The sequence below is a fragment of the Pipistrellus kuhlii genome, unplaced genomic scaffold (assembly GCF_014108245.1).
Source record: "Pipistrellus kuhlii isolate mPipKuh1 unplaced genomic scaffold, mPipKuh1.p scaffold_m20_p_3, whole genome shotgun sequence".
Taxonomy (NCBI): domain Eukaryota; kingdom Metazoa; phylum Chordata; class Mammalia; order Chiroptera; family Vespertilionidae; genus Pipistrellus; species Pipistrellus kuhlii.
In genome coordinates this window covers 113,855,885-113,871,616 of record NW_023425529.1, presented here as the reverse complement: position 1 = coordinate 113,871,616, position 15,732 = coordinate 113,855,885, and the positions used below count along the sequence as shown (strand labels likewise).

At 41.5% G+C, this 15,732-nt stretch overlaps 2 protein-coding genes and 1 non-coding gene across 18 annotated transcripts in view; 1 reads left to right on the top strand and 2 right to left on the bottom strand.

Annotated features, from left to right (window-relative positions):
* MTRF1 (mitochondrial translation release factor 1) overlaps positions 1-2,651 on the bottom strand; it is a 34,614-nt gene extending 31,963 nt beyond the window's left edge. For both annotated transcript variants that reach the window (XM_036454790.2, XM_045588680.1), the window contains exons 1-2: positions 2,495-2,651; positions 2,228-2,408 (exon numbers count right to left, since the gene is read on the bottom strand). The gene's annotated coding sequence lies outside the window, so the exon portion shown is untranslated. The remainder of the gene's footprint in view (positions 1-2,227; positions 2,409-2,494) is intronic.
* Positions 2,652-9,513: 6,862 nt separating this feature from the next.
* On the bottom strand, positions 9,514-9,620 carry LOC118730951. Its single transcript, XR_004991678.1, has one exon. It is a non-coding gene; the product is annotated as a U6 spliceosomal RNA (small nuclear RNA).
* A 4,687-nt stretch (positions 9,621-14,307) lies between these two features.
* Positions 14,308-15,732, top strand: part of NAA16 (N-alpha-acetyltransferase 16, NatA auxiliary subunit) — an 80,291-nt gene continuing 78,866 nt past the window's right edge. For 5 of the 15 annotated variants that reach the window (XM_036454775.2, XM_036454778.2, XM_036454773.2 and 2 more), the window contains exon 1: positions 14,311-14,519. In XM_036454775.2, coding sequence (XP_036310668.1) covers positions 14,466-14,519 — 54 coding nt within the window. In that variant the 5' untranslated portion in view covers positions 14,311-14,465. Of the gene's footprint in view, positions 14,520-15,732 lie in introns of all 15 variants that reach the window. The other 10 variants (XM_036454780.2, XM_036454776.2, XM_036454779.2 and 7 more) reach the window with 4 other exon arrangements.

Genomic DNA, 15,732 nt, shown 5'->3' with positions numbered 1-15,732 from the left:
ATAGTGTCCTAAAATATTTTATGTGCATTAAAACCCAACATCACAGTCATAAACACATGTAATCAACCCTGTAAAGTAAACAGCAGCATTTAGAACCATTTTAGAGCTGGGCAAGCACACAGAGACCACACAGAGCCGGGCAAGTAAAAAAAAACTTTTTTTTAAAAGTATATGTGTAGGCTATATTTGGACCATAAGACGCAGGGACTTTTCCCCCCCACTTCTGGGGGGAAAAAAGTGCGTCTTATGGTCCGAAAAATACGGTAATTTAATCATATTATTTACTCAGCTAGACAGAGACACAGCTGATTCTAGAATGCAAGTTTCCTATTGAGAATTCAGTGCGCTAACTTTAAAGCACACTTCAAAAATGCTTCCCTGCCTAAATCAGTGTGTCTCAGTTGATTAAATGGTATCCTGTGTACCAAAAGGCCACCGTTTTGATTCCTGATTAGGGCACATGTTCAATTTGCAAGTTTGGTCCCAGGTCAGGGTGATATGGGAGGCAACCTATCAATGTTTCTTTCTCACATCAATGTTTCTCTCTCTCCCTCTCTCCTTCTCTTTCTCTAAAAATCAATAAAAACATTTTTTTTAAAAGGATGATTCCTACAGCTGAAATCCTAAAAGAAGAAAGCTTCAAATATTAACAGAAGGTCTGGTAAAAAGGGACAATGATGATAATTACAGTTGACCCTTGAACAACATGGGTATGAATTACAATGGTTCCAAAACATCCTGATTTTTTTTTTCAATAAATATAATCGGCCCTCTGTATCCCCTGGTTTTCCATCTGCAGATTCAACCAACCATAGTTGGGAATCCATGGGAGCAGAGAGCCAATTATATGCATTGTTTTATATCACTTTATATAAAGGATTTAGCAACTGGGATTTTGGTATCTGTGGGGCTCCTACAACCTATTCAACACATGCACTCAGAGATGATTGTAGTTAAGTTTGGGGAAGTCAAAAGTTATACACAAACTAGAGGCCCAGTGCATGAAATTCATTCATGGGTAGGGTCCCTAGGCCTGGCTAGCAATCAGGGCCAATCATGTTCTCCGCCTCCTCACCACCTCCTTCTCTTGCTCCCTCAGGGCCTGGCCACCACAGCTGGTCGCCCGCTATGTTCCGCACCACCCCCTGGTAGTCAGTGTACATCATAGCAAGCAATCGAACTCCTGTTCTCCCAGTTGAACTCCCAAGGGGACACTTTTCACATCAGCCATATATATATATATATATATATATATATATATATATATATATATATATATATATATTTTAACTGGGGGATTGTTGCCCATAACCCCTATATTATTCAAGGATCAACTGTACAAAACAACATAATCTCAATTGCATTTTCTAATTTTATCTACAATACATGTAAAAAATGTACAGAATATTTTGAAAAAAGAAAAATAAAATATAAATATATCAAAATATTAAGATGATTTCTAGTTGTTGAATTACTGATACCTTTTGCTTGCTTTCTATTTTTTTTCTACTTGTCAGTGTTTTCCAAGTCTTCTATACTTATAGTATTGTATGTATTACTTTTACAATCAAGAAAAGTTACTTTAAAAAACTACAAGTTAAAAAGAAAACAATTACAAGTTAGGTGAAATTGGCTGTGTATAATAATTATCTGTTCTCCCCTCTAGCAGATATAATTAAGAGCTAACAAAAGCATATAATCATTTTTATTGAGTATGACAGGGTTCTAAGAAGAACACTTTGCCCCTAAAATCCTGTGGTTCAAAGTTGAAATAGAGGTAGAGATCAAAATGTATCAAAATCAACCTTTATCGTCACTGGTGTTCCTACTGCTAGGAGGTGCATTCATATATTAGCTCTATTGATCATTATAAGTCTGCTAATATCATTATCACCTAGAAAATAAAATATTAAAATTTGCAGGGTTCTACTCATGACCTTTAACAAACTGAATCACATTCAAAAAGGGACAGTGGATGAATACATATATGCCCAGTAACCACAAAAGTGACAGTCCTCCAGCGGAAGGTTCTGTGTGCATTTACATCTAAGTCCCAAACACATCAGAGGTGTGTTCAGTTGAAAGCGGACAGAGCAAAAGGATGGTAAACATGTGTTATAACACTTCTGGCTAAAATTTCCATCCCAGGAAGAGTAGAATAATCCTCAAGGTCATGAACCTCAATGTTAAAGGGGCAAAAAACCAAGACGGTTACTCTCTAGGATACCTGAGAACAGCAAGTTCTCTCCACACCGACCGCAGGTAACAGGGCTCCGGGTCCTCTGGAACAGTGGTCAGGGTGGGTTCACCGTGAGTGACAGACCTCCCGGCGCGAGCAGCACGTGTAAGCCATACTGTGAACCTCGGTGCAGGGAGTGATCCCATACAAAGGGAACATGGAAAATATGCTGGAGAAAGAAGAAAAAGACTTTTTAAGATCATGAAAGAGAAAGGGATTGTGAGTACTTAAAATGAAGACGACAGCTTTCCTTACTGAGGTCGGAACCTTCTCTAACTCGGTACATTTCAGCCAGAAAGGCAAGGAATCACTTTCACTTCCTGGGTCACCGCTTCCGGGTTAATCATCGATTCCTGTCTTCTTCGTTTTGACACTTTCCCATCGTGATTGGACTTTCGTTAAAACAATGAGGTGAAAGAGGAAACAGAAGAGAAACATGAAAGCAAGAAAGATTAAAAAAAAAAAAAAAAATGCGAGGGTGCCAGCCGGGCGCGGGGCCCGGGGCGCAAGGTTGCGGCCCCGGAACGTAGATTGTACTACAACTCCCAGTAGCACCCGCCCTCCCAGTAGCACCCGCCCAGGAATTCTGGGAGTTGTAGTTTACCTCCGGACAGGCGCGTCCCTGGTGCCCAAAGGTGGAGCTTAGGTTTTCAGGTTAAGGGAAACCCAGGAGTGAATTCCTTACAGTTTTGATTAGGAGATGACTTACAATATATTTAATGTAACGTTACAAGAATTTTCTTATGTATCGAGCTACTAAAGTAGTGATTCCTTAATTTCTTTTATATGAGGACCCCATTTTCATCATTCAAAAATTTAGTGGATTCTGCTTGTTAACAGCTGTACTTTCGACTTCCGATGCCTAAGAAAAGACCTAATGACTAAATGAGAGTATAAATGTGTATTTTAAAAAACAATACGGGATCCAAAAGAGAGACTATAGATATCTACAAATTAGTGACTTTATATATGTTTCATGCACATCTAAAATTTAGGGTTCAACTTAGGTTAATAGCTTCTAAATCACCGATTAAAGAATTCTTGCCAAACCTGGTTTGGCTCAGTGGATAGAGCATTGGCCTGTGGACTGAAGAGTCCCAGGTTTGATTCTTGTCAAAGGCGCATGCCCGGGTTGTGGGCTCGATACCCAGTGGGGTTGTGCAGGAGGCAGCCAATCAATGACTCTCATTATTGATGTTTCTCTCTCTCTCTCTCTCTCTCTCTCTCTCTCTCTCTCTCTCTCTCTCTCTCTCTCTCTCTCTCTCTCTCTCCCCCCTCTCTTTCTCGTCTTTCTTCAATGAAATCAATAAAAGTATATTTTAGCCTTAGCTGGTTTTGCTCAGTGGATAGAGCATTGGCCTGGGGACTGAAGGGTTCAATTCCAGTCAAGGGCACAAGCCTGGGTTGCAGGCTCGATCCCCAGTAGGGGGCGTTCAGGAAGCAGCCAATCAATGAGTCCTTCTCATCATTGATGTTTCTCTCTCCCTCTCCCTTTCTCTCTGAAATAAAAAATATATATATTTAAAAGTATATTTTAAAGAATTTAAAAATCCACATAATAAACAATTTCAGGTAAATGCAAGCATGTTGCCTTATTTTAAAAATTCCAGTGAGATACATCCATTAGCAACCACATTTACAATATTTCTTCTTGAAAAGCATATTACCAACTTCACAGGATATTTTCTTAGGTTATGACCATACATATAAGAAGAATTAGCCATACATGTAAACACATATACAACTTTCATTATCTACTTCCAAGTATCTTTTTTTGTCTACATGGTTAAACCTACTAATTCATTCATCCTTACAATAACCTTAGAATACCCATTGTGCATGGGAGAAAACTAAGATACAGAGAGCTTAAGTAACTTGTCCAAGGTAAAAAAAAAAACACAACACAACAAAACTATTGTAGTAAGTGATATAGCAGGGATTCAATCAAGGCAATCAATCTGTCTTAATGACCTGTGGCATCTTAAGACATCTCACAATGAGAAGTTGGAAACAGCTTGGGATTTCAATTAGATATGTTTTACTATAGAAAAAAAAAATGAAATCAGGAATTTTTTTAGCAATTTAACACAAAATTCAAGCTCTTACTAAAGTAGAAAATAACTAGCAAAACAAAGATTCTTTTCCTTATAGTCTTATTATTTCCCCTGAAACAAGCAGAATACAAAGAATGAAATGGCAGCATTTCTTTTGTATTTACACTGGTTCTCAAGTTTTTCTTAGCTTGAAATAAAATATATGAAATGCGCCACCTGCTGGCATTATTGAAACTAGATCACTCACATAATTTTCTGTCAAAGACACTTAAGAGGCCCTGAAAGGTCACCTTACTATCTTTCTTTTACTCTTTAAAAAATAAAATAAAATAAAATAAAATAAAATAAAATAAAATAAAAGGAAATAAAAGGAAAGCAAAGACATTTGAAAGACTAATCCTGGAACCTCCCCTTTCCCCTCTAAACTAGTATTAGCCTTTAAAGTCAGCTTTTTAACAAGATCATTTAGTGTTGACTCTTACAACTTCTTCGTAATTTCATCTGTCATCTTAAATTTCTCTTCCACTATCATCCGAAATATTTTTCTTAAATAATTTGCTTTGGTTTTATTGTTTTATTTTTATTTTTAAATACATTTTATTGATTTCAGAGAGGGAGAGGGAGAGGGAGAAACATCAATGATGAGTGAGAACCATTGATCAGCTGCCTCCTGCATGCACCCTACTGGGGATTGAGCCCATAACCCAGGCATGTGCCCTGACCAGAATCGAAACTTGATCTCCTGGTTCATACGTTGATGCTCAATCCCTGACCTACACTGGCCAGGCTGCTTTGGTTTTAAATTGTACATTTTCAAATCTTTATTTCAATAAATTTTATTTTTTCCTCTTATTCTCCAAGTATCATAAGTAATTTTCAAATACTCATTATAAGCATTAATGTGTTTTCCAACTTAGCCCCAAAATGAAGAATATAATGTAGTCTACACTGTATGTGTGTATATGGATATATAGCTTTATTTTTTGTTTTTATTATGAAAAATTTTAAAAAGGTTCACAAATAGAACAAAATAATGACCCCATATAGCTATCACAAATTCTCAGCAGTTATCAACCTGGTATTTCACGTGCCCTCCTCCTACTTCCTTTCTTCACTTTATTATTTTGGTGCAAATATAAAACATCTTTTTTCCATCTGTAAATATTTTAGTATATGGCTCTAGAAGATGAAGACTTTTAAAATAGTCATCCTTAAAAATTAAGAATAGCATCTTAATAGTATCAAATATCGAGGTGGTGTTCAAATTTTTCCTTATGTGTCACATTTTGTGGGGGGAGTAGTTTGCTTGTTCGTATCAGGATTCAAATAAGGTCCATATATTGCAATTTGTTGCTATATTTTTAATCTATAGGCCCCCCCCTTTTTTTTTCTTTTTTCTTTGCAATATATTTGTTGAAGAAACCAGATTCTTTGCCTTGAAGGGTCTAAAATTTGTTTTAGACTTGTGTTGTGTTATTATGTTCCTCCCCCTCACCCCGTATTTCCTAGGAAGGAATCTAAAAGCTTCACCAGATTTATATGATTGTTGTTTTTCTTGGCAAAACTGTTTGATAGGTGGGTTAGCTACCTTCAAGGGAAGATACAAGATATTTAGTGTGTCTTTTAAAAGTTATACTAGATACGTATGAGTGCGTATGTCCATTACATTATTAGAGGTTGCAAATAGTGATTTTTTTTTATCATTCTGTTTTCATTTATAAGTTGGAAACTAATTTGTTGTAAAGCGAAAATTTCCCTCACCAACTAATATTGTTGCTCTTGCTTTGAAAAGTTTTAAAGGAAAAATTAAAATTTTTCAAAAGTAGAGAGGTGATCACATTCAAAGCTTGTTTTCTGAACAGTTTCCAAGATTTCTAAATTCTATTTCAATCTTATCTTTTTTTTGGTTTTTACTTTATTGTTTTAAATGTGTTTATTTTAAAACATAAACACAGCCGCTCCCATTATCACTATCTCCCACTGGAGCATTGTATTTGTTACATTTGATGAAGCCACATTGACACATCCTTATCACCTAAAGTCCACGGGTTACGTTAGGGTTCACTCTTGGTTTTGTGAACCCCAAAGTCTAAATTCGGACAAATATATGGTGACCTCTGCCTACCATTATAGCGTCATTCAGAATAGTTGCACTGCCCTAAAAATCCTCTGTGCTCTGCCTATTCATCCCTCCCTCTGGCAGTCACCGATCTTTTACTGTGTCCATGGTTTCACTTTTCTTGAATGTCATATAGCTGGTTCACATAGTATTTAGCCTTTCGGATTGGCTTCTTTCACTTAGTAATATGCATTCAAGATTCTTCCACGACTTTTTGTGGTTTGATAGTTCATTTCTTTTTAGTGTTGAATAATATTCCATTGTTTGGATGTACCACAGTTTATTTATATAAGGCTAGGGTTTTGAACCATCTACACAGATATTGGAATCATACAGTAGTATAATAGATGGATGCTAGAAGTGAAGTTGAAAGGATAACTACTGTCACTTAGCAAGCAAACAAATGAAGGATAGAGACCAAGAGGGAAAGGAGAAGAGAATGGCAGAGCAGTGGGATGTGAAAAAAAATTCTCCTCGGATTCTTCCCCCACCAACTCCCATAGTATGTAAAGAGAGGAAGATATAAAATGAGAGACAATGTCCTGGCTAAGGCCTCGGTATCAATTAAGGCAAGGAGGCAGAGCGTGCTAAGTGGGGGGGTTGAGGATAAAAGCTGAGTGGAAAGATGTGGCAGAGAGAACAGCAGTAGGAGGGTGTGTTTAGAAAGCAGAGACAAACACAAGAATACAACAGAAGTGAGGTGACTGGAGGGGTGGGAATCTGATGACGGCTTTGAGAGAACTCTAGTATAAAATGTCTCTGTACTGCCCGCCTGGGTGGCTTTGTTAGGCATCATCCTGTACACCAAAAAGGTTGCAGGTTCGATTGCGGTCAGAGCACATACTTGGGTTGCGGGAGACAATCAATTGGTATTTCACTCTCACGGATGTTTCTCTCTTTTTCCTTCTCCCTTCTTCTCTCTGTAAAATCAATTTAAAAACGCAAGAAAGACATGTATGGGAGGTGGTGGTGGTGGGGGCAATGGTAAGATATGTACACAGCTGAAACCGGTTTGGCTCAGTGGATAGAGCGTCGGCCTGCGGACTGAAAGGTCCTGGGTTCGATTCCGGTCAAGGGCACGGACCTTGGTTGCAGGCACATCCCCAGTGGGGGGTGTGCAAGAGGCAGCTGGTCGATGTATCTCTCTCATCGACATTTCTAACTCTCTATCCCTCTCAAGTGTTCTCTGTGTAAAAGCAATAAAAATACATTTTTAAAAAGATATGTACACAGATAATTTAATAAAAAAAGATTAAAAAAAATAAAAATAAAAAGCAAAAATAGCATGTCCTTAGGTAAGGAGTTAAGAAAAACAAACTATCAGGTTGAATAAAAATATGGAGTTTAGAAAGAACTGGACCTGGTATAGTCACTGCAAACATAAGGTAATTGATTGTAGGATAATGTGGAAGAAAAATCTGAGAATAGACTGAGTTTTAGACAAAGGGGCCATTGAAAGTTTTGAGACACTGAGAAACCCAAGTAGAGCTTTTGAAAGAAGGAAGAAAAAAAAAAGGCATTTAGAAGCAATGCACACAGTTTATGGAGAACCCTGACAGTGTGGCTCGGGTTGGCGTTGTCCTGTGCAGAGGATTGATGCATCAATTCCTGGTCTGGGCACGTTTTGGGCTGGAGCCATCCTGGGGTGCAGGAGGCAGTGATCGATAGATTAATGTTTCTCACATTGATGTTTCTCTGTCTCCCTCTCTCCCTCTCCCTTCTTCTCTCTCTAAAAATCAATAAAAATGTATTTTTAAAAAACACACAAAAAACAAAGTGTAATGAAGAGAGGACCTGAAAATAGAGGGTCGAGTAATGAGGCTTGAGGTTTTTTGCAATATTTAGTTTTAACATGGAGTGAGAATGGAAAGCATGGGAAGAAAGGGAGAAATGTGACAGATCTAGAATCTAAAGGATTAGGCAACTTGGATGTGGGGAATAATATAGAGGACTCAAAGTTGATTAGAAAAATTTAACTAGAAGAGTAGTGTCACTAACAAAAATAGAGAAGTCAGGACTTAGACTGGTTTAATGGGAAAATAGGCTTGCTTTTTACTGTCCAAGTAGAAAATACTTTTAAGACATCCTGATGTAAAACTAGGCTTAACAAACAAGTAAGAATGAAGGCTAGGAGATCCAAAGAGGGCTTGATACAGATTTGAAATCTGTTTGCTGTTAATAATGGAAGCTATGGAAGCTAGAGAATTTATTTTTTTTAAATAAATATTTTTATTGACTTCAGAGAGGAAGGGGGAAGGAGAGATAGAACCATCAATGATAAGAGAGAATCACTGATTTGCCGCTTTCTCCCCATCTTCTTCTCCCCCACTGTGGATTGAGCCTGCAATCTGGGCATATGCCCCTACCAGGAATCCAACCTTGATCTCCTGTCAGTGCTCAACCACTGAGCCATATTGGCTGGGCTGGAAAATTTACTAATTCTGCTTTGCTGATGAGTAGTGGTGTTTGATGAACACGTTTTATTATTTTTTAAAATTTATTTTTAAAATATGGAACACTTGCCGAAACTGGTTTGGCTCAGTGGTAGAGCGTCGGTCTGCGGACTGAAAGGTCCCAGGTTCGATTCCAGTCAAGGGCATGTACATTGGTTGCAGGCACATCCCCAGTAGGGGGTGTGCAAGAGGCAGCTGGTCGATGTTTCTCTCTCATCGACGTTTCTAGCTCTCTATCTCTCTCCCTTTCTGTAAAATATCAATAATATATATATATATATATATATATATATATATATATATATATATACACACACACACACACACACACACACACACACACACAAAGTGGACATACCGAAGGCCAAAAGACATGAAAAAATGCTCAAAGTCACTAATCATCTGAGAGATGCAAATTAAAATCACAATGAAGCTGAAACCAGTTTGGCTCAGTGGATAGAATGTCAGCCTGCGGACTGAAAGGTCCCAGGTTTGATTCCAGTCAAGGGCATGTACCTTGGTTATGGGCACGTCCCCAGTGGGGGGATGTGCAAGAGGCAGCTGATTGATGATTCTCTCTCATTGATGTTTCTAACTCTATCCATCTCTCTTCCTCTCTGTAAAAAATCAATAAAACATATATATTTTTTTTAAATGGAACACTTCACGAATTTATAGTTCATCCTTGCACAGGGGCCATGCTAATCTTCTCTGTACCGTTCCAATTTTAGTATATGTGCTGCCGAAGCGAGCACTGAACATTTTTTATTGCTGTTGTTGAAAAAAGAAAGCAGAATTGTCTAGACAAGCAACATTTAGGAGAAGAGGAATTTGATTGAGGCTCAAGAGAATGACTAGGAAGAAAGGCAGGAGAAAAACCAGGATTATGCAGGTGCTGGTTTCCTAAGTTAGAAAAAGTCAAGAAGGACAAGGTGGCCCACTGTGGGAAATGCTACAGAGAGGCTAAGGAAACTGTAAAACTGAAAAAACTCTTTGGATTTGGCCGCTAGGCAATCCTTAACAGGTAAGCTTCATGAGGAAAGGTATTTTTCTTTGTTAAAAGACTGCCTGTCATTGCCCCGACTGGGTGCTCAGTTGGTTGAAGCATCATCCTCTACCCTAAAAAGTTGCAGGTCCAATTCCCAATCACAGCATATACCTGGGTTGTGGGTTTGATCCTGGCCGGGGAGCGTGTGGGAGGCAGCAGATGGATGTTTCTCACATCAATGTTTCTCTCTCTCTCTCTCAAAATCAATCATAAAAAAAAAATCACATATTCTCAGGTGAGGATTTCAAAAACTTCAGATCATGTCACTTTCCGTGTTTAAATTACTTCAATGGCTTCCCACTGAACATAGGATAAAACAAAACCAAACCACAATGCCTGAGATGGCAAACCCTACACAACTAGGCCTACAGCTTCAACTAACCTGTATACCACTTTTCCTCTTGAGCCTGAAGTTCGTACTGTACCTTTTATGCTTTCACCATGTTAATCTTGTTCCTGCATTAGCATTTGCATGTGATTCCCTTTAGCTGGAATATGCTATCCAGGCTTTTTACCTTATTAATGTCCTTCTCTTCCTTTAGGTCTCTGTTCACATTACCACCTCCCCGGAAATTGTTCCTGAGAACCTGGTGAAAGTAACTCTTTCATTGCCCATCCAGCTTAGCTCAGTGGTTGAGAATTAACCTATGAACCAGGAGGTCATTGGTTTGATTCCCTGGTAGGGCACGTGCCTGGGTTGTGGGCTCAACCCCCTTTGTGGGGCCTGCAGGAGGCAGATAACAGATTCTCTGCCATTGTTTTTTCTTTTCTTTGTTTTATTTTTTAAATATATATTTATTGACTTCAAAAAGGAAGGGAGAGGGCGATAAAAACATTAATGATGATGAGAGAATCATTGATCAGCTGATTCCTACGTACCCCCTACTAGGGATTGAGCCCACAACTGGGGCATGTGCCCTTGACTGGAATCAAACCCGGGACCCTTCAGTCCACAGGCTGAAGCTCTAGCCACTGAACCAAACTGGCTAGGGCTCATCATTGATAATTCTATCTCTCTCTTCCTTTCCCTTCTCTGAAATCAATAAAAATATATTATTTAAAAAAGGAAGTAATTCTTCCCTCAATCCCCATTTTCCTAAGATGACTTGTCTTACTTCCTTCCTAGAACTTCCCAAGGTCTAGAATTACCATGTTTATTTATGTGTTTCTTGTCTGTCTCTTCCCATTAGAATATAAGGTAATGTAAGAAGAGAGAAAAATGCAAATAGTGGAGGGGGGTGGGGATGGACTAAAAACTCAGGAAAAGTAGAAGGAGATGGGCTCAAGAGCTCCAAGGGAGGCCCTGGCTGGGTAGCTCAGCTGATTAGAGCATTGTCCCCATACACCAAGGTTATAGGTTCAATCCCCGTTGGTCAGGGTACATACAAGAATCAACCAATGAACTCATGAACAGGTGGAGCAACTAATACCTCTCTCTCTCTCTCTCTCTCTCTCTCTCTCTCTCTCTCTCTCTCTCTCTCTCAAATCAATAAAAAAAAGAAAAAAGAAAAAGAAAAAGAAAAAAAGAACTCCACAGGAGGAATGACAAGATAGGTAGAAAAGAATGGAAACATTAGGGAATCTGAGGTATAATGTATTATGCAATCTGATGAGTTATTTTCCCAACAGCCTTTAGTTACATGGTTAAATTGGTTATGGGAATAGCAGCAAAATACTTGATTTTACCCTGCCAGCTGGCTCTGTAATATATGTTGTGTTTATGGGTTGGAGAACATCCTTTTCTAGCTTCTTTACTCCTTGGCTCTACTGGGCTTAGCAAGAGTCACTGGTTCATATCATGTATGTAAAAAGTGCTTTGGTGAGTATTAAGTTCTTTATAGTTGTTGTTACTGATATTTTACTCTGTGCATGATCCTTAAGGAGGTACACCCTACCTGAAGCACAGAACACCTGGATGAAAGCCCACCGTGACACCAATGGGGCTTCAGCATTCTTCCTGAGAGACAGCGAGTTCAGATTTACAATGCTTTTTGTTTTTTATTTTTGCTATGGGCTTAGAAATGACTAAGCATTATATTCACATAACCCTGCTGTAAAAGATTACAATAATGTTATTATAACCCCATTTTCTGTTGAAAAGTGGAAAAAAGATTGGCTCCAGACTAAACAGGAAGTCAGTAATAAAATTATAGCCACTGGCTAACCCAGGCTTTCTGACTGCATGCATTACATGTTTTATGTGGTCTAAGGTTCAGGCTGACAACTATCGGCAACACTACTGTCATTCTCTTCAGCTACTCACTTCCCCCTTGACCCCTATCCTAGGTATGCATTGTATGTCAACGTGTGTGAAAGACAGCTGAGGAAAATATTAAATATGGGCATTTATAACTACCTATTTCTTGGTATCTGGGATTGCAGGTTTCCTTTGTACTGCTGGGAAGTCTGTGGGAAGGGGAAGAAGCTGGCAGTGGGTGGGAAGCTGCAGAGAGCAAATGAAGAACCAGCACAGGCTGCCTGATTTGGGGGTGGAGAGAGCCATGGTGAAATCTGGCAGCTAACAAAGGTTATTCATTTGTAATAAGTTAGACTGGACAAGGCCCAAAGGAAACTTTCATAAAAGATAAACATTACTTGTCTCTAAATATTTACAATTTAGCATTATGACCCCCCCCCCCCCTTATCTCTTACTTTCTTTTTTCAGTTTGTCATTTTGATAACTTGAGGAGAGGCAACGTAGCTCGAGCTGGCTGAAGTACATTCCAGAAAAGTCCATATTGCATGAGAATCAAGGGATGGCCTGACTGGAGCACTGGAGCTTCAACTTGTCCCACAAATTAGCCCTTTACTCCTGAAGCTATAGATAAATTGGGAGCCAATGAGTTTTCCTGAATGTTGCTAGAGTGAGCAAACAGTGGGTAGAGATTACAGAGTGTCTGGGTATGAGGGTGCTGTGAGCAGGCACTTTTCTGCCCCTGTTCAGCTCTCAGACTATGACTAGTTCAGGTGCAAATCAGCCAAGTTTCCATGAAGACCTCTTCCTCACTTCTTTAATAGTTTGGGGGACCTAGTTTCTGACCAGAAAACAGGCCCTCTAGATCTCCTCCTTTTAAATAACAGTTTCTTTCCTATTTTAAAAGACTCCCATGATACTTTCTCCCATCTCAAACCCAGGCTAGGGGGGGAGGGGGGGAAATCAAATAAGCTGCAACCCATCTCAGATTATAGCCCACAATAGGTTCCCTGGTGGTCTAGTGGTTAGGATTCGGCGCTCTCTCAGATTATAGCCCACTAAATGCCATTATGCATCAATTACCTTGTTGTCTAACAAACATGCACAAATTAATATCCAGAACATGTATAAATAAGTTTATGTGCCTAATGTTTACACATTCCTTAGTATTAAACCTACTTGGTATATATGGCTATGATTTTTTTTTTAAGTTATCTCACCATTATCTGAATGTTTTAAAAATTATATTTGTATTGATTTCAGAGAGGAAGGGAGAGGGAGATAGAAACATCAGTGATGAGAGAGAATCATTGATTGACCCAGCAACCGGGCATGTGCCCTTGACCAGAATCGAACCTAGGACCGTTCAGTTTGCAGGCTGATGCTCTATCCACTGAGCCACACCAGCTAGGGCTATATGGCTATTGTCAGGGATGCATACCTGCATCTTTCTAGTAGGCTCGCATATGTTCTATCACTATTCTTTCTTTTTCTGCTTTGTTTTTGTTTTGGGATATGCTACCTTTCATGTAGAGTAGAAAGTGTTCCAGAGTTGGAAGATCCTGGGTTTGAATTTTGTTTCTCTCATTGCTATGTCTTGTATAAAGGGGAACCATCCGAGGCGAAAGAGTAGGTAGGTAGACTTGGAGAACCAGTGGCCCCATAAAACCACCATTAATTCTCACTGACAATGTTAGGTAGTCTGAATTGCTGGAAATACCTTTTTTTGGGGGGGGAGGGGGGGGAGGAGGTTAGTTTTTTTCTGAGACATTTCAAAGGGCTTCCCCATCAGCTCCCGTCCATGCCCGTCCAATGACCTCACTGCGTTGTGACTACGTCCTTAGTCTGCACAAGTTCATCCATCTATTTTGGATTCGAGCCCTGTTTTACTAAGTAAATTCCTGAGCGGAGAGAAAGCCCAAAAGTCTGACTCTGATATAACTGGCATCATCTTGGGCCACGAGACTAAACAATCATAGCACAATGCAAACGACTTATCAGGAGCTACGGTGCAGGAGCACCCCCTCCCACGTCCCCAAGTGACCGCCGAACAACCCCTCCCCCCCTGCCTTCCCCCCCCGCCTCCCCCCCCCCGCCTCCCCCCCCCCCCGCCTCCCCCCCCCCCCCCCGCAGCCCGGCGCATGCGCACGCCGCCGCCGGAGGGGGCGGGCCCTGCTGCCATCTTACCGCTCCTCGCCCCTCACCCGGGCCGGAGTGGGGGCGTCTGGCTCCGGCCGTTCTCCTTCTCCATCGCCAGCCCCCGCTCCAGGCGAATGGACTGACCCATCATCTGCACCGACTCTCGGCAGCGGCTGGTCCCCGCGTCCACCCCCCGGAACGGAGCGCCCCGCCGCCGCGATGCCGAGCGTGCCGCTGCCGCCGAAGGAGAGCAACCTCTTCAAGCGCGTCCTGGTGAGAGGCGGGCGCCCCGGGCGCCCCGGTCCGGCGCGGGGAGCGGTCCGGCCGGCCGGGTCCGGCGCGGGGAGCGGTCCGGCGGCCGCGCCCGCGTCCGCGCTCTGGTCTTTGTTTACCTCGGAGCTGCCGGACCTGGCCCCCCGCCTCCGCGGGTCCCCCGGCCGGACCTGGCGGGCCGGCAGCGGCGCCCGGGCACCTCGGCGGAGCCTCGGGGCGGACTCGCGACCTGTCCTTCTGTCCTCCCGGGGGATTTCTTTAGCCGCAGCCCCTCGGCAGGTTTCACCCCCTGCTTTGTGCTTAGAAAGCCGGCCCCATGGAAGCCGGGGCGAGCCTGTGGTGGGGCGGGGCTCGGGCACAGACGGGTACGGGGGAATTGGGGTGCGCCGGGGGAGCCTTTGCCTGTTTGGGGGCCCTAACGCCTCCGGCAGGCTTTGCCCGTGAAAGGCTGGCATCAACTGCCTTTCTAAAGCCCAGCAGCGAACAGGCTCTGCCTTTGACGTGCACGGGCTGTACTGCGAGAAAGCGGTAACAGCTTGGCGGACGGGCTGGCTTTGCACTTGGGGGATCACACACTTTGTTTCTGAGCAGAAACCGGGATGGTGGCCCGGAGGGGGGCCCGCTGGCCGGCGGGAGGCGTGCTGCTCCCTGCAGGTCCGGCGCCAGCCTCCCGGCGCCTTCCCGGTTTGTTTTCCCGGCTCCTGTTCTGCCCAAGCGGACAGGCAGCGAGCGCCTTTGCTTTTCTCACACACGCCGGGCGCCGCAGACTTTAAACTAATGTTGCAAAGAGATAGCTGTGTTCTTCTAGTTTGTCTTTTCATCTGAACACGAACGTTTAGATTTTAATAGCGAATTTGTTACTTAGAACTTGTGTTATGTGACTATTAGCTATCGCTTACCTTTGGTATAAATACTAAATTTAGAATGTTTTCAGTATTACCAGTGGCAGATCCCCAGTTTCATAGTAGCTGTTCTGTTCTAGCTAATAGGAACTTCACATTAAATCCTTATTTTTTGTTTTTCTCGTAGACATATTTTTCACAGTTTGGAATTGGAGAAGCGAACTTTTTTTCCCCCTCCCCTTTCAGGTGGATTTTTTTGGTCTAGGGAATCTGAAATATATTAATGGAAAATCATCTATGACTTTTTAGTAAGATTTCAGGACATTGGGCATTTTACCTAAAAGATGACAGAACACTTACTTTCTCTATAT